At 56.4% G+C, this 17,713-nt stretch overlaps 2 protein-coding genes across 21 annotated transcripts in view; one reads left to right on the top strand and one right to left on the bottom strand.

The window, feature by feature from the left end:
- DHX30 (DExH-box helicase 30) overlaps positions 1-2,097 on the top strand; it is a 33,605-nt gene extending 31,508 nt beyond the window's left edge. For all 7 annotated transcript variants that reach the window (XM_035319737.1, XM_035319738.1, XM_035319739.1 and 4 more), the window contains one exon: positions 2-2,097. In XM_035319737.1, the coding sequence (XP_035175628.1) occupies positions 2-237 (236 nt within the window). In that variant the 3' untranslated portion in view covers positions 238-2,097. The remainder of the gene's footprint in view (position 1) is intronic.
- Positions 2,098-6,320: 4,223 nt separating this feature from the next.
- Positions 6,321-17,713, bottom strand: part of MAP4 (microtubule associated protein 4) — a 115,267-nt gene continuing 103,874 nt past the window's right edge. For 11 of the 14 annotated variants that reach the window (XM_035319719.1, XM_035319726.1, XM_035319722.1 and 8 more), the window contains 4 exons: positions 17,271-17,363; positions 12,907-12,988; positions 11,035-11,147; positions 6,321-8,259 (listed from right to left, as the gene is read on the bottom strand). In XM_035319719.1, coding sequence (XP_035175610.1) covers positions 8,050-8,259; positions 11,035-11,147; positions 12,907-12,988; positions 17,271-17,363 — 498 coding nt within the window. In that variant the 3' untranslated portion in view covers positions 6,321-8,049. Of the gene's footprint in view, positions 8,260-8,356; positions 8,378-8,563; positions 8,742-11,034; positions 11,148-12,906; positions 12,989-17,270; positions 17,364-17,713 lie in introns of all 14 variants that reach the window. The other 3 variants (XM_035319723.1, XM_035319724.1, XM_035319730.1) reach the window with 3 other exon arrangements.

Genomic DNA, 17,713 nt, shown 5'->3' with positions numbered 1-17,713 from the left:
GATGATGGCTGGCGAGCAACAGTCTCCCTGACAGACAGCGACCTCCTGGTGCTGGAGGGAGACTCCTACACCATCCGCCTCCTGCGTGATTTCCGCGTGTCGCTCTCCAAGATGGTGGAGACGTGCCTGTGCTATGAGATGGCAGCCATCCCCGGGGACCTGCACCACCAGCACAGCCAGCTGCTCGACATCCTGGTGGATCTGCTCAAAGGCCCTCCTGGCAGCTTTGGCGCTTAGGCAGAGCTGGAGGATTGTGTGGGGACTTGTAATTTGTATAAAGATGTTCACAAATGTTTATTTAAATAAAGTTCTATTTATCCCTTGTGAAGTCATCTCTCTCCATCCTAGAAGATTAATGTTGTCTGAATCTCCTGCTGTCGGCTCCGTGCATGGTCACCGTGTAGGAAGAACCAGCGTCGCACCGCCCGGGACGGACTGCGAGTGCCGATGGACCCTGACGCGAGCTTCGTGGACCCCCCACCTCCTCCGCTCCGCCAGCGTCAGGCCCTGAACTGGCAAGCAAGGACACGGCTGCTGCGTGCCGTCCTCCGCCCCATCCCCACAGGGCCGGGCAGGAGCAGCTCTGGTTCGAGAGCTACTCCGGGCTCAAGAGGAGGACGGATGTCTCGGCTCGCCTGTGCCTGCTCCGGGGGCCGGGGCCGGGCAGAGCGTGGATCCAGCAGCTCTGGCGCAGGGCGGTGATTTCTGTCGTCGTACCTCTCCCCGCAAGGACGTCGGAGGGGAGGAAGCCCCGAAGGCGCCGGAGGCGATGTTCCACGCGGGATCCGAGCCTCACAGCGGGGCCCTGCCGCCCCACAGCGCGAGCGCAGTCGTGGCGTTATGAGTGTGAGATGTGACTCGTTGTTCCTACTCTGCCTGTACTTTTCGTCTTCTTGCGTTGTTATTATTTTCTTTTTTTTATTATTATTTCTTGTTCTCCCTACGTCAAGGAGGCCGGATCCCTGTAACTTGTGCAACACAGGACGTGATTGTAGATGCCAGTCTGCCTGTGAGCGCTTTCTCCTGCAGGAGGCCAGGAGCATAGGCACAAAATTCTTTGTTTTCTATGAACAGGGACCATATTTCTGTGGAAGGATTGCGACAGGCACAGCATTAAATGAGAGGTCTGGAGTTTAATCCCAGCTTTGCCTTGGATCCCCTGTCAAATGAAGACAGTGACCTACCTCACAGGGCTGTTGTGAGGCTTCGTTAATGTTCGTAACGCATGGGAGACCTCGGGCGGGACAGAGCCACGGAGGAGCAAGTAACGCGCTGTGCGGGCGCTGGGGGAGCTGAGGGCTTGTGCCCACGGGGGGCGGGCGCAGCGTGGTGCTGGAGGGGGGTGCTGCGACTGCTGTGCCCAGCAGCTGAGCAAAAGGCAGTCGCAGGGCCTGGGGTTATTTGTTTTTATTCACCATTTCTTATGCTCTTTGTATCTGAAATCAAGGCGAGGTGAGCGCCCGGCTGGGCACGCTGCTGTGCTCTGCCGGGGGAGGAAGGGGCTGAGCTCCTGCAGGTGTGGACGATGGCCGAGGGGGTCCCTGCCCGCGCTGGGGCTGGGGGCTGCCTGTTGCTGGGGCCACCTTTTGGTTCTGCCACTTGTTCTCTGCTAAGATTTAATTTACTCGTCATGGGCTTTAATTAACGGAGCTGTGGCCCCTGCCATCTGAACTGAGGGACTGGAGCGGGGCGTGCGGGAGCACCGCGGCTCCAGCGGCCGTGGGCGAAAAGCACAAGGGCAGGGGGCGGCGGGGGCTCGGGGCCACTTCTGCCCCCCTGGAGCCGCCGGCCTCCCGTGGGCGGTCGGAGTCCTGCAGCCTGTGTTCACTCGAAACTTTTCATCTTCATTTCACTTGCTTGAGGTTGTCACTATTATTTGACCGGTGTTTGTTTCTTTTGGCCTGTATAATGGGCAGTATGGTTTTTTCCCTTCCAGCAGGTTTAAAAAAAAGAAAAAAAAAAAAGAAAAAAAAAGACTAAGCTATTGTCTAAATGGTTCAGAACTAGTGTGATATTGGGATACTTCAGTGGCTGTTATGTGATACTGGATCTTTTTACAACATAGATTAAAGACAATAAAAAGGGATAGAGTAGTAACCGCCTCTGTCCTCTTCCTTTTTATTTATTCATTTTCGGTGGCTGACCAAAGGCTGGAGCTGGGAGAGGGGCAGGGCTGGGGTCTCCCTGCCCCTGCTTGGCCTCGCCTGGCACCAGCCCAGGGACACCAAGCACCGGGGGAAGGCGCAGCCCCAGCCCTGTTGGTGTGTCTGTTACCTGGGTGGGGGCAACAACGGCTGCTTCAGCTTGTGATAGGACACGGGGTGACAGCTTTAAGCCATCAGAGGGAGGGTTTGGGTTAGATCCGAGGCAGAAATCCTTCCCTCTGCGGGCAGTGAGGCCCTGGCGCAGGCTGCCCCCAGGAGCTGTGGGTGCCCCATCCCTGGCAGTGCCCAGGGCCAGGCTGGATGGGGCTGGGGGCAGCCTGGGCAGGGGGCCCTGGCTATGGCAGGGGGTGGCCGTGGGGGGCTTTGGGGGTCCTTTCCCACCCAGCCCCCACTGTGGTTCTATGAAGAGCACTCCTAAGGCTGCCTTGAAAACTGAAGCCTGAGAGCTGAAGTGGTTTTTGGAGGGATTGGGGAGAGGTGTCACAAAAACAGGGATGTGCCCCTGCTCCAGCCCGGCTTCCAGCAGCTCTTGGGGCCGGGACACAGCTGGGTCTTGGCAGAGCCAGTACCCAGGAGGCAAAGGCCGGGGCTTTGGCTGTGGGGGGCTTTCAGAAAAACTGTGGTGGCCAAGAGGGGCTGGGAGCTGCCTTCAGGACAAGGGGTCACGGGAAAAGCCTTTCTCCCCTCTCCCCCCACCATGCTCCCAACTAGTAGGACCCTGCACACTGAGCTTGACTGCATCCTGCTGAGGAAGGGTAGAATTTTTGTGTGTGTGTTGGGGAACACAGCTCTTGAGGGCTCTCCCCTCACTCCCTCATTCACAGCTGTGGATGGAGCCTCACCCCCTCCCTTGCCCTGGACCCAGACTTGGCCATTCCTCGACCCCAAGGGGCTGGGCAGGGCCGGGCTGCTCCCAGGCTCCCCCCACACCCACCCCAGCCCCTTTACCCCCTCCTCTGGGCTCCCCAGGCCCCCACAAAGGCACGCCATGCTGAGGAGGAACATCTAGAAGCTTTATTTCAACCCTTTACAATAGTAATAATCATCACAACATCAAATCAGGAAATGTTGCTAAGGAGACAGTCGTACAGCCCTCGGAGGAGGGTGAAACAAGGCAGAAGCAACCCGCTAGGAATCCAGGCCATGGCAGGAGGGGCGCTGACCCCAGCCCCTCTCCCAGGCCTCACCCCCCTGCAAGACCCCCCCCCCCCGCCCCAGCCCGCTCCTCCCTCCCTCAGAGCCCCCCTCGGCACAGGTAACGCCGGCGCCGCGCTCCGCCACAGCCGGGCCCGGCTGCGCCCCTCCCCGGGCAGCACCGAGGAGACGGTGCCTCTGCCCAATAATCCTATGACACAAAATAATGAGAATACTTCACATTTAGTGAACGCTTTGCAAGCTGCTCATGCCTCACAACAGCCCGGTGAGGTAAGTAGTTATCATCCCCACCCTGCGGATGGGGAAACTGAGGCAGAGAGGTTCCGTGACTTCCCAAGACCACGGAGGAGCTGAGAGCCAGGATCAGGCCTCCCGGGTCCTGTGCTCTGAGCTCTCCACCCCACCGCCCTCTCGGTCCACCCCGCTCTCCTCCCTCGGGTCGTTATTCCCCCACTACGTCTGTACGCGTTGTACCTATGTTACGGGGTAGCTGAAGCTGCAGGCAATGCTGAATGCTGGAGCAGGAAGATCACAAAGGTGCTGGACGGGAGTCTCGTGTCTGATCGTACTCTAGACACCAGCTGGTGGCCAGCGAGACTCGTGCCAGAGGGGGATTTCAAAGGCAACTGCTGACTCTAGCAGGATGCAGGTGGTGAGGAGGAAGAAGCGACAGAGCCTGCCTTCCACTGCTGCCTCCGGAGCAGCTCCTGCTCCTCCAGCTGCCGCGGGGCCCTTCCCACCCCTCAGTGCCCAGGCCCAGGGGCTGCAAACACTGAGCTGCTGCTGAGAAATTCTGCCTACGCATCACGAACACAGGAGGGGCGCTGAGCCCACTCACACACCCTCGCAGGGACAACAGCGGGGTCAGCACAGAAAAACTACATTCAGTTTGGGGTCAGGACGCCGACCTGCGAGGGGAGGCGCGCGCTGAGCACAGCAGCAAAGTGGCTGCGGCTCCCGTCCTCCTGCTTCTGTGGCCTCAAGCCTGCACGCTTGACTACCTGAACGTACTTTATTTTTACAGTATAAAAAGCCCCAAAGTAACTGCGTATGCCACTGATATGCAGGGGGACCCCCCAGGCGCCAGCAGCCGAGCAGCCCCTGCCTGGTTGCGCATCACTTCTGCAGCTCAGCCACCTCCAAGCCAACTCCCGCCCTGACCAAGCGCTTGGGAAAGGCTTTGCTGAGCACCCTGCCCCAGTCCCAGGCAGGAACCAGCCCCAGCACACCCTCAGCGCCTGAGCCCACCGCGCCTGACTTCTCCCAGCTGGGCTCATGGGAACCAAGCAGCTGCTCTGCACCCCGAGCCCTTCCCCACCTCCCCGCCTTCCCCGAGAGCAGAAACCACACCAAGCACAGCTGCAGAGAAAGCCAGGACCCACCCGAGGCATCTCAGGCCACAGACATCTACAGACAAACTGCATCTCAGTCAGACCACAACTTATTTTTTCTTCCCCAAGAGCATTTGCTGCCGCCAGCCCTTGATCAAGCTGGTGGCCAACGCAGTTCCTTCCCTGGCCCAGCCAGCAGCTCTCTGCAGCGCTATTTAAGGTCTCAGCAATAACCAGCTCACTCCCATCTCTCCAGACAGGAACTTAAAGTCATTGCACCACACACCGATCCCTTCCCAGGCTAGCCATATGTACAGCCAGTTCCTTAAAGCAAAATTAAAAACAAAAACATTGCAACCCAAGCTGTCTTAGAAAACACCACACCAAGCTAATGTATCTGGACTTTGTCAGCTACACACAGGCACAACAAGTGTTAGAGAAAGTGGCACGGAGGCACGGGGCCGTCGGTACGCAGCTGGACGGGAGGCGCTGGGCAGGGTCGGCCGGGCTTCAACGCCGCCGCACCCACAGCGGGACCTGGGCCGAGCCTGCCGAGCAGCCGCTCACACAAAGCATCGCAGCGGGGAGGTGCCCTCGCTGTCCCTTCGCAAGCTGTGGGGGGGTTTCGCTTGCTTTTTTTTTGCAGTCCCAGGAGATAAAGTGCAATGTTGCCGCTTGCCTTCCTACCGCCGCACCTGAGCCAAGGCCAGGACGAGGCCGTGGGCAGCAGGGAGCCACCCGGGCTTCACCCTGCTCACCCAGGGCAGCGCGGCAAGGGGGGGACGCGGCGTTTCGGTGCCCGCCTTGGCTCTGGTTGACCAAGGACAGCGCCACGCTTTGCCTCCCCTCCTGGCGCACGTGGCTGACCACTGCCCGGTGCTGCCGCAGCTCCGCCCGGCCGCTGCCTGCCCCAGCCCCGAGCCTGTGCCCGTTATTGCTTCAGGAAGAAAAGTCCGCGCCTTTTCCTGCGGAGGGCAGGAGCCTGCTCTCCCGATTCCCTCTCGGTCAAACTTCCCCTCATTTCCAGCGCTGGAACGCAAACCAAGCAACCAACCATCAACAGCTTGACAAGCTCTAGCTGGTGTTCAGAATTTAGCGATAAAAGAAGGAAGCATCAGCGAAGGGGCAGTGATATATACCGGGGGCTGCATGCGGGTGACCGGGTGGTCGGAGGCCGCGGGACCAGCTGGAGGGTTTCGGGCAGCACCGCACAGCTCGGCGCGCTCGGGGACCGCTCGCCAGGCCGGAGGTTTCCACCCCAGCCCCGTAACTGGGGCCAGCGCCCGGGCGGCCGGCGGCGTTACCCCACGGGCAGGGGCTGCGCTGCTCCCCGGGCACCTCCAGCTTCTCTCATCCACGGGGCAGGGGAGCGGGAGGGGCCCGAGGACACCGGTGCCGGAGCAAGCGGTGGTGGACACGGAGCATCGCTCAGCACCGCTCAGCACCGCCGGCGTGGCTTTCCCCGGCCTTGGGATTAAAGGGTTGTGGCGTGGAGAGGGGAGGAGAGGAGAGGAGAGGTGGTGGTGAGGAGGAGAAGGGGAGGAGGAAGGGAAGCAGTGGGAGTTTGCTGGGGTATATATAACCGCCCCTTTCAGGTGCAAATCTGCATTGCTTGTTTAAATTTGTATTCAGAGGAAAAAGCACTTATGAAACTAGCAGACGACTTTGATGCAAACTAGTACATTTTAATGCCATTTTATTAGAAATCATGCAAACTTTAATATAAAAAATACAAGTGCAATAAGAATCTTTGTGTGTAAATACAGATTCCGGGTTATCGTGTCATTGTCGGCTTTCCCAAAGAAATATTCCCACAAGCATGAGAAGCTGCAGGCTTCCCTCTGTCCCCTCCTTTGATCAGCTCCCCCTTCGCACACGCCTGGTTCAGTTTGATCCCAGTGTTTTGTTACTCCGCCTTTTTTTTTTTTTTGCTTTAAATTAGTTTGACGACCCAAGAACACTTCTTTTTTTCTTTTTTATTTACATTTCTTTTTTTTTTTTTTTTTAGTGTCATTTGCAACATCAAACGAGGAGCTCAAGAGCCTCAAAGAGTACGTAGCGATCCCCTCCCGAGTCAGAGCTGCAGCTCCCTGGCACTACAAACCTGCCGGCCCCAGCGGGGCGCTGCCCCCCCTCCAGCCCTCCACAGACGTCCCGCGACCCCCGCCTCGTGCCCTGGGCGCAGGGTGGCCGCTCCTTCCTCCCCGCGGCCCCCAGCGGCCCCGTTCGGCCTGACGGCGTGGTTCCCCACGCGCCAGCCCCGGTTAAAACCACGCGCACCACAGACCTGCTTGCCTCAGAACTCCCGGCCCGCGTTAACCTGCAACTCCGCCGCGAAAGCAGCCTCCTGCCCTTCCTCCAGACCTCGGGCCCCGGCTGGAAAAGAAGCCAGGGCTTCGGCTCCGCCAGTTAATAAATAATAAACCGTCTTTGCTAACCCACAGCAGGTGCCACGGCCTCCTCCAGGGCCGGCGCTTTGGCCCTACAGGAGGTTTTTACCAGCATCGACTCAACTCATCTCGGTGCGGTCAACGCAGGCTTCACGTGAGCTGTTACAGCACGGAGTCTGCCTTTAACACATTCCTGTGCCTTTCATTTCAGACATGGCTTAATCCCATGAATTTTGCTCCATCGTTTTAAAATATTAAAAACCAACAACAAAAAGTTACAATTGCTGGATATGTCAGTAAGAAGCCAGCACTGCAGCAGCGGTTAATGTCTCTAACTCTCCTACGGTTAGGAAAAGAAGGAAAAGAGAAAAGGAAACTTAGCACGGGTCGGTAGCACGATAAATCATCAACACATCGTCACAAAGAATAAAAGGCTAAAGTCAACAGTTAAAACAGCCTAACGTGTGTGTCTAATATATATCATCATCAAACAGGATCAGCAGAAACTGAAGCAGCAAGGAGGAAAAGGGGGGTTGTTTGTTTTTTTTTTGTCTTAAAAAGAAAGACCACAGCTTATCCCTGTTAACTCCGGCCTGGCTCCACCAGCAGCGGAGGCGCGCTTCCCCCCAGCCTCCCGCTCGCCAGCCCCGGCGCGCCGGGACAGCGGCCGTGGGCTGGAGGTCGCCGGGTGCCGTCCCGAAACACGACTACCAGTCCCTCCAGGATCCTCCTAAAAGCAAAAGGGATGAGGCGAGGAGAGGGAGGGAGGGCAGCGCTTCCCAGCCCCCCGAGGGACCGAAGGCTGACACGCTCGGGCAGGGGCTGCGCGGCCAGGACGCTCCCGTGCCTACGGCCGACCAGACGGCGCTGACCCGAGGGGCAGCGCGGCCGAAAGGGACGCTAGCCCTGCTAAACACTGTCCCCTTCCCACCTAAAGCCAGACGCCGGGTTAAGAGAGCCAAGCTGCGTTCCTGGGGGGGGGAGCGCGAGGGAGACGGGGCGGGGGGGTCACAAGCCTTGCTGAGAAAGCGCTGCAAGGGGAGCTGGCTGTTGCAGCGGTGACAAGGAGGCGACTGAGCCCAGGCTCTCGCTGACGGATGTGCTACGCCAGGGGGAGGTGCTGCTGGAAAGGTTGGGGGGTTTGGAGACGACGATTTCCGCTCCGTGGTCTGTTCGAGCCTTGGCCTTCTCACGGAACGTCAGCTTGTGAGATTCAATCTGCAGCGACACAAGGGCAGGTGAGAAGGGGAAGGGCAGGAGAAGGAAAGAGGAGGGGGGGGGGGGGATGGGACAGGAGGGGAACGGAAGACGATACCATAATGTCATCATTAGATGCCTGGAAAATAAAAGGCAATTTTCTTAATTAAAAAAAAGGCAAGACCCTGCAGACATCGATACAAACAGTTCAACTTTCAGATTACAGCGGTGTGACCGGTGCTCACGGGCGGCTGCTCTGCCCCTGCTGCAGTGCTCTCCCCGTCCCACCCGGCAGAGTGCGTAGAGAGAAGGCGCAGGCACTTACTTGTTTCTTGTATCTGAGTCTCGAAGCTCTGAATTTCCCTTTGGTCACCCCCGCTCAGGGCAGTGGGCACTGCCGGCCCTACGCCATTCTCCCGCATCTCACTGCCTGCCGGGGCCGCCGGCACCTCTCCGTTCTGAGGGGCTGGCGGGAGCTGCCCTGGCTCCGCGCTCCCCTCAGCCTACAATGAGACAACGGGGTGGGGAGGACGACAGGACGAGTCAATCGAACGTGGGGTGGCGGCGGGGGGGAAACGCGGCTCCCCCGAGCCCCCTCCGCCCTCCCCAGCTGCCGAGACGCGCGCAGGGACCGGGGGCGTTGGGGGGAGGCAGCGGCCCCGTGGTTCCCCGGGAAGTCGCTGTCCTGACCGGCTTGCAGAGCTCCAGCACCCCGTGGCACCTCGCTGCCCCCGCCAGCTCGTCCCAGCGCGGGCAGCGTGCCCCCGGCCACGGGGTAGGAGCTCAGCACCCTCTCCCCGCGAGCGCCCGTAACGCTCGGGTGAGGGAGGAGGAGAGACAAAGGCAGGCCAGGTAACAGGGCTGACGGGGTGGAGAGCAAGCAGGTGGTTTGAGCAGCTGCCAGTGGAGCAGGCACCTTCCCCAAGGCTACGTAGCGGGTCCCAAACCCAGATGACCAAGCTTGTACCAGGATGCTGGACCGCCAACGCCCGGCCTGGGGGCCCAGCCTCCAGAGAAGGCCCCGTGTTGGCCGGTTCTACCCCAGCTGGTGTCCCCGAGGGAGCCACCAACTCCTGCCAGCCTCGGAGAGCCAACCGAGAGCTGCTAGAGAGGAGAGCAAGGTGCCGACAGGGCCTGCCGGGAGGAGAGCAGGGTCGCTGAAGGACATTCAGGCACCACCGGTGCTGCAAGCATGGCAAGCAGAGCAGGGCTCGTGCCCCTGAGCCCTTTGTGGCCACGTTCAGGGGAGGAGCACGGGGAGGGGGCTGCTCTGCAGCAGCTCTGCTCTTACCCCGTGCCCTGTGGTGTCTGATCCTCGGGGAATGAAGCTGCTGCACGCCAAAGGGGCCACCTGCGGCCGCACAGGGCTGAGGGCTGGGGGGGTGCAGCGGGGAAATGACCCGGTGTCTGCATGGCAGGGCTCAGCTCCAGAGAAAGAAACCAGCAGGAAGAAAGGGGTGAGAGTGGCACGGCCAGACTCTGCACCCATGGCGACAGCGGGAACACCAGACTAGTTCTGAGCCGGAAAGCTTTCGGCAGGTTCACGACAACCCTCCTCGCCGGCAGGGAGCAGCGGCACGTGGCCCGCAGACTCCAGCACACTGAGCAGCCAGGCTTCAGCAGAAAGCTCCCCGTCCCCAGCAGCACTGCGGGCACTCCACAGCTACCTTCAGCTCTTCACTGAGCCCAGGCTGAATTTTACACCGAGTGTCCCCAGCAAACGCCCCGGCAGCCACCTCTCGCCTTGTTGTGGTGGGGATGACGGAGCACGTCCTGAATACACTGAGTTCTGCGGCCCGAGCTGCCCTTCAGGCCAGGGATTGTTTCTTTCACGAGCACACAGCAATTTAACACAATGGCTCAAGGCAGCCGAAGCCGAGGCCCTGCCATGACACAAAAGTGCTCGAACAAAGCGGTGCCGGGGCAGCCGAGGGCAGCCGGTGGTTAGGAGGAGGTTCTGCTCCTCCGCCTGGCGCTCCTGCTGGGGGAAGGGGCCAAGTCACAGGCGTGACGCTGGAGCACAGGATTGGTTTTGCTGCTGCTAGGGCTACCAGCCAATTCAGAAGCAGCAGTGTTTCACACAAAGGCCCCAGCACAGGCGAAGGTACCTAAACATAATGCCCAGCACTGCTCTAATCACTGCGTGGCGTGGTGGGTCAGGCCCACACATCCATCACTCGGGCGTTGGAGCGCGGTGATTTCCCTCCCCGGAGAGCAGATGCCTCCTTGCTGCAGCGAGACCTGCAATCTGCAGAGCTGAGCCTGGGGGGCAGCTGGAGGTGTGCTTTCACGGGGAGAAGTGGTGAATCACACCGAGGAGAACACACAATCCTCTCTTGCCCTCGTTCAAAGGGCCTTTGGGCTGGGCTGCGGTGCAGGCTGCGGCTGAGAAGCGCTCCCGAGGTGCCATTTCCCAGCACAGGGCGCCTCGATCCCATCGGCTTTACAGGGGGTGAAAGGGAGGGGGGAGAGGTCCCAGAGGGCCACATGCAGCAGCTCCGACAGGCTTACAGAGCCATCCCTGCTCTCCGACTCTTGGGGGAAGGCTGCAGATGCAAAGGGGCAGTACGAGCCCTGCAGGTAACGCACGGCAGGAAGCCCATTCGGGCAGGCTGCTGAGTGGGCTCACAGCTCTCTGCTTTTCAACTCAAACTTACTCCTGGGGCTCACAAAACAGAGGCCACGGAAATAAATAGATGGCTATAAAAGGCTGGGGGTGGAGAGGCTGGGCTACAGCAGGACAAGAAGAACCAAATATAAGCCCTACCCTGATGTACCAGAGCTGGCTGCACCCACCTTCACTGTTCCTCCTGCTGGCAAGTGTCCCACGTTGTCCAGAGAACCCACTTTGGCCTGGGCCTTCTCCTTGAAGTTCAGCTTCTGGTTCTCGATTTTGACGTCTCCTCCTCCTAGAACAAGACCGTGTAGGGGTGAGTTTATTAACGCCTCCAGAAGAGTCCCACTGAAGATCCGTCCCCTCCCCAGTCCCCACAGAGCAACACTGGGGATCAGTTTACAAACTGGCACGACCCAAGTTGGTCAATCCCACCCGTGCAGGCCAAGCAACACCGCAGGCACACGGGGCTGGAGGGCAAAGCCCGGGAGGTGCCGTCAGGTGGGGACAGCCGCACGTCCCGCCAGCTGCCCGCTATCTGCATCCCTCACCACGGTCGCCGTCAGCTCAGCCCGCCTGCGAAGTCGCTGGTGCTGGGAGATGTTCTACCCCTTTTTGTTCACCGTGTGCCTTTGCTCGTGAGCCATTCCCACTCCTCCTGCATCGCCAGCAGTTGCACGGTTGCCTGGACTGGCAGCTCCCCCCCGACACACAGACCCTCGTGCCACTGCCTGCCCGCAGTGCCAGCAGAGAAGCCAAGCTCGGGGAAAGGAGGAAGGCTTTGGGTTCAGGAGAACCCAAAGGGCAGTAAGACAACTAGCAAGATTCCCTGGCTTCAGAGTGCTGCCGTTCCCATTAACAAACTAAGAAGGCGTGTGCCATCCATATTCCGGAAGGTTTCTCAGAAAACTGTTGAAATAATACTGAGCACAACTTGGCTTCCCCGTGACATCGCTAAACACTCAGTCCTCAGCACCTCAGGAGCTTTGCCAGGCCAGTTATGAAAGCCAACTGATTTGGTCCAACGAGATCAGTTAAAACATTTGACACCAGGCAGCTCTGGACGGGTTCCTCAGCTTCAATCAGCCCCGGACAAGAGCAGCCGTTGTTGCGCGGCGCTTGTCATTACAGAGCACCGAGCACACAGAGGTCACGCTCGTGGCACCACGGTCCCAAACGGGAGCGTGTTTTGAGGCGCTGAACCGTGGCGCTCCGCGTACAAGGTTGAACTGCTTTCAACCTGAGGGGCTGGCAGAAAGGGTGCAGGAAACTCCCAGGAGCGGACAAAGCCAGGCCTGTGGGAGTTGTTCGCAACTCTGGTCGGTGAACGTTGTCCCTGGCACACGGATGTTTGGTTGCCAGTCTTGCCGTGCAGGTAGCTGTCCTCAGCGATGGACAACGTGCAGTGTCAGTACACTGCCCGTGCTCTGGGACGCCACAAAGGCTCCAAGAACCTGCTAGCAGCCACGGTACCTGAACTGGAGACTTGCCTGCACGCCAGCTGAGTGGGAAGCTGGTCACGGCTTGCTTAGGAAACCTGGGACTCGCAGGAATCCACGCAGAGCAACTGCTGGGTTCGCAGTGGGGAACAAACTATTCCTGCACATCCCATAATATGTCGCTGAAGAGCCCAAAGGGCTATATATAAGACAGGAGCTGCTACGGAACCAAAGGCTAAAGGTCCCTCGCATCTGCCTGGAAGGCCTGGAGGGAAGTTACTTTGTCCTTCCATGGCACCTTCGTCCCCAGAGCCCTCTGGGAGCACGAACAAAGCTCTCTCACTCCTGAAGCCGTCATGGCAAGTGTCTGCTTTGTCGTGTGGGGTGGAAAGAGGACGAGGTCAAAGCAGTCCGTTACCTCCACAGGCACGACAAAACCCTTATCTCCTAACCCCCTCCTCTGCTCGTGAAGCCGCTAGGGGCCTAGGCAGCACTTCCAGAAATACCCCCCGAAAGCAGCACACCCCTCAAACTATTTCAGTCACAGTCCAGGGCAATCTTTAAGGGACGTGCAGTTTCTGCAGACAAATCACGAGGAAATGGTAAAATTTCTACCTGGCTTATGCTTGATATTTGCTTTCGAGCCACACTTGGAGGACACTTTGGAAAGGTCAACTTTCTTGTTCTGGATCTGCACCTGGAAGACAAAAAGAAACAACTCAGCACAAAGAATCCTTTCCTGGGAATCTGGGGGCCAAGGCACCATCTCCACCAGCAGCTGGCGCTTAGGGGATGTGCACCCCTTTTCCACTGGGTGGGTTTTCCTTACCCACTGCCCAGCACGCCACTGCTGCAGAAGGCTTGAGCACTATTAAATGCCTGGACCAGCCACAAGTGGTTAATGTGAGCAGACAGAAACCGAGCCCGGATAAAAGCTAACAAAGGACCAGTAACCAGAAACAGCTCCTGGATACAAAAGCACTGGCGGAAGGACCAAAAAGAGCCAGTTTTGTTGCCCTGTTCCCCAGACTCATGGCCTGGGCAGCTTCAGAGAGGCACCAGGACGGACATCCATCCTTGGTGCTACTCGGCCACCCTTGCCGCAGGGCCAGAAACGTGTCACCAGCTCCAGCTGTTTTTTTCTACCATTTTCAACGTGTCTCTTCCCAGCCTCCTCACAGAGCCCTTCCCTCCCTGCCAAGGACAGGACACCAGGTAGGACCGTCATGCCCCGACGGAACAAATGGCTCGAACAAGGAACAAGCGGCTTGAAGAAGGAACAAACAGCCTGAAGAAGGAACAAACAGCCTGAAGAAGGAACAAACAGCCTGAAGAAGCTGTCCTTCTCACAGGCAGAACACTGGGAGCAGGGAAGCTCTCTCCTAGCACTGTTCCCTTTAACCTCATCCTACCAGTGACCGATACTGGCGTAGAAAACCTCCCATGAAAAAAATACAGGGTGATGAAATCAAGAAATCGTGACACGTTCATGACTCGGTGAGTGATCTCCCAAGCCAACAGTGAGCCCAGTGTCACAGCACAGCGCGTCAGGACAGCGGTTTGAATCTGGGGAGAAGTGTCTTCTCCGAGGCAGGACAAGGGTGAAGTCAAAATGTCATCGATTTTGTCTTTTTGCTCTAAAAATATTTCAGCTCTGACACCCAGATATTCCAGCCACGACGTGAACTGTACAGAGCCCCACTTCTACATCTTGAAAATCCTCCTGCAGCTCCAGGCGGATGAAAGACCCCTCTATTCTGGAATTAACCTCTGCGTAACTCCCTCTACACCTCTCATTTCATAGAGTCATAGGACAATTTAGGCTGGAAGGAACTGCTGGAGCTCAGCTGGCCCAGCCCTCCACTCTGACTTCAGATCAGGCTGCTCCTGGCCTCATCCAGCCATGCTACGATGACTTTCAGAAATACAGGAGTGTGGTTTGTGCCAAGTTGTGAAACGTCAGGTGGCAAAGCCTATCAACAAACTTTCTGCGGGAAAAATTCTCAGGAGCTTTCTTATTGTTTAATTTTGTTTGTTGGAGTAATGTTAAGAGGATGTAACCTGTCCATCCATGTCAGCAACCACCAGCTGGCACCGATGTGCACAAAGAGTTCTGCCACAAGTTGTTTTTCAGAGAAAATTAGAAACCTTTGTTTTTGAACATGACAACAATTTGTTCACTTACAAATCACTCTAAGGGTTTTTTGGAAACTACCACGATAATTTGTAGCACGTCTCAGGAAGCATGACTCCTCTGTTACTTGTGAGGAGGGATGAGTCAAAGCCATGATGCCTTGTTTGCTCAGCACGGTTCAGCTTCCTGATACGTCGTTCCCTGTATCTTGTTCCCTGACTCAGAGACAGCAGGCACTCCGAAAACACGAAATCACGGCCTCTGAATTTCATTTTTGTAGTGGCAGCTAGTGAAGTTACGAAAGCTTTTGTAATGTGGGTATTTATTTGGACTGAATTTTTAAAATAATGTTTATCATCAGCAAGGGCAGACTTACCCAGTCAGGACTACTCATCATTTCACCCAAGGATCCAAACAATGACACCCAAATGGCAGCGTGTTTCCTCTAGAGTTTCTAACATGAGTTGGTTTCAGCTTGCAGTGGGGGACGCGTTAAGTGACTGGGCTTGCATTTGTAGAGCCAAATGCTCCGACTCTGGTGCCAGAAGTAAATCTCAGACCTCAAAGCTCGTTACAGAGGTTTTCATAGAAGCGTGACCCTCACCATGTTTTACGTTTTGTACCTCTCTGACCACCTGCCAATCCACCTAAGCAGGTAAAACCAACGGGTAGAGAAACCATATGTAAATTCCAGACCAGCTTGCTGAATTCCCAACGATACTTACGCTACGTGCATTTTGGACAATTTGTGTCTCTACTGTTGCTTTCTTTAAAATGAGGGCACAAAAATACTGAAGCCCGACAAAAGCTTTTGCCCAGGAGATTTGTCTTTGTGCCATGGTACTTCTGTCAAATGTAAGAGAAATACGAAGGATATCTACTGCTTTTGAACGTGGCTTCTCGTATAAAAAGTGAGTAACAGGAACCACTTTTATAGGAAGCCAGACTGGGCTCTGTGCCTCTTCTGCTCACATTGGTACTGGGCTGGGCTTGGGGCGCTGGATGGCTGGGAACAACTACCTGAAGCTGGCTTTGGGACTTTGGGAACCTGGAAAGAATAAGCACTTTATTCCCTGTTCTCAAAGTAAAAACCTTAGGTAGATGAGTAAGGAGAAGAACTGCAGTGGTAAAAGGAGAGTGTGGTAGGGAGAAAGTGGGCACACACTTGTCCTCTGGAGTTGAAAATGTTCCCAGGACAGAAGAGCAAAACGTAAAGAAAGCACAGGACTGGTGATTTACTAGAAGGAGGAGTTCCTCCACGTAGTTATCTAGCAAGAAAAGTATCCTTCACATTAAAGCACATCTCCGTTGGCCTCAGAAAAGGAAGCATTTAAGATCTGCTGTCCACTAAAAGACTATGGAGGTAAGAGTGGCCACAGAAGGGTGGCTTATAAAACACAGCTCCTCTGAGTGCACGAACGGCAGCAGCAGAAACATGCATCACAAAAAACCAGCATGATAAGGGCACCTACTTCACACAGGGGTCTCAATGTCAGGTTTTCTTCCTATATTTAAAGGCAGAGAATTTCCCTGCGTGAGCCTTTCTATGGGAAAGCTCCATCCAGGTATGCGCACACACCCCTACATACCGGGCACGTCACTGAAACATGAAATGGGAATGGCAAATCCCAGTGGTGAGCATCAGCAAGCTGAGAAGCAAGGAGGGCAGAGACGTGCCCAGGGTTTAAGGAAGAACTGGTCGTGTAGGGAAGAGATTCAGCCAGCCAGACACACACACACACACTTCGGTTTCCCAGGAGGTGGCCCCAGCAGCTTGCACCGGTCAGGACCTGCGGAGCACCTCTATCTGCTGACCTGATGTCAAACAGAACCCACCGACCACACAGCAGCACTAATTCCGGCCCCAGAAATTGAATATTTGCAAATAATTCACAGCGCGATGGTGCGGGGAGCTTCACTGCAAGCACCTCTCATGTGCTGGGCCCAAAGAAAGCATCACAGGCTGTGGCAGCTGGGCATCTCCTCTCAGGAGCCCGGCATCCTTAAACACCAACAGACAGAGGTTCCTTGTGCTTACATACATCTTTTTGCAACCATCCAGCCTTTACTTCTGCACACTAACACTAGCACAAGCAGGCCAGCGCAGCTTTGGTAAGGTGTCACAGACGTGTCCACAGGGAAACGCCTGCCAAACCACCACCACTGCTTTCCAGACCTTTCAGATCTATTTTTTTTTTTTGGGCAGACACTTTCAGGATGCAATACGCCAGACCAAGGACACAGACAGAAGATTAGCCTTCCCTTTAACAAGCTCAGCTCTGTTGCCAGAGATACCAGAAGCCTTTAAATTTAGAAGTTAATCACAGCTCCAAGATTAAGCCCCAGTCTTTTCTTCCTCCTTTTTTGAAGTCTCCCTTCTTGCAGAGCATGAAGTAAAATTAACCTGACTCAGATTAATTTTACTTACTCGCTCTAGTGGCCAGTGAAGAGCAAAAGGCCACGATTCTTTGCATCTGATCAGACACCCAAAGCAGGTCAGAGACTGATGAGGTGCCGCCATTGCCTCCATGGGGAATCCACAGCGAGCTGGCTCCTGGGGTCAGCAGTGTGCACATCCCACATCTGGTCAGTTAACAGCACGTAAACCATGCGAGAACTAGGTCAGGAGCATTCGTGCTACTGCACCCCGGGACCCACACACCCGTGTATTCAACCTAGCAGCCCAAGGGGGACAAAAATCGCCAGCCTACATTATTTCCAGGAGCCCTGAAGCTCTGCCATGCCTTTCTGCCTGGAGCAGGGCGTTCTACAGGCTGACTGCCACAAAACACGGTACAAGAGAAGGAGTTAGTAGAAAGACAGCTTGCCCAGAGCCCATACTTACATTCCCACCTCCAGGGACATGCTTAATATTGTCCTTGGAACCACACTTGGACTGAACATGGCTGTAGTTCACTTTTTTGGAGACTATCTGGACCTAGAATGTTACAGAATGGAAAACAACACAAGGGAAGAGGACTGGTTAGAGTTGTCATACGGCAGGCTGGAGAGGATGCTCTACATGGTGGGTAAACGGGTTGTGTTAAGCTCAATCCGAATTTAGTGTTAGGTGTGAAAGCAACTGAGGAGGAGAGTGAGAAAAAAAGGTGAACGAAACGAGAGGCTGCACAGACGGTGTTAGTGCGAGAGCGGAAGCGCTGCCACCGCCGACCGGCTGCTGGGGGTTAGCACCGGGCGCCTGCCTGCCACGAGACCTGGGTCCACGTCAGCCCTGCACGAGGTTTCCTAGGAGGGAGCCCGCTGGTGAGAGCTGCCCCGAGCATGTGG

This window comes from Oxyura jamaicensis, chromosome 2 (genome assembly GCF_011077185.1).
Source record: "Oxyura jamaicensis isolate SHBP4307 breed ruddy duck chromosome 2, BPBGC_Ojam_1.0, whole genome shotgun sequence".
NCBI classification, from domain to species: domain Eukaryota; kingdom Metazoa; phylum Chordata; class Aves; order Anseriformes; family Anatidae; genus Oxyura; species Oxyura jamaicensis.
The sequence above is the reverse complement of the archived record's forward strand: the minus strand, read 5'-3'. Positions and strand labels throughout refer to the sequence as shown.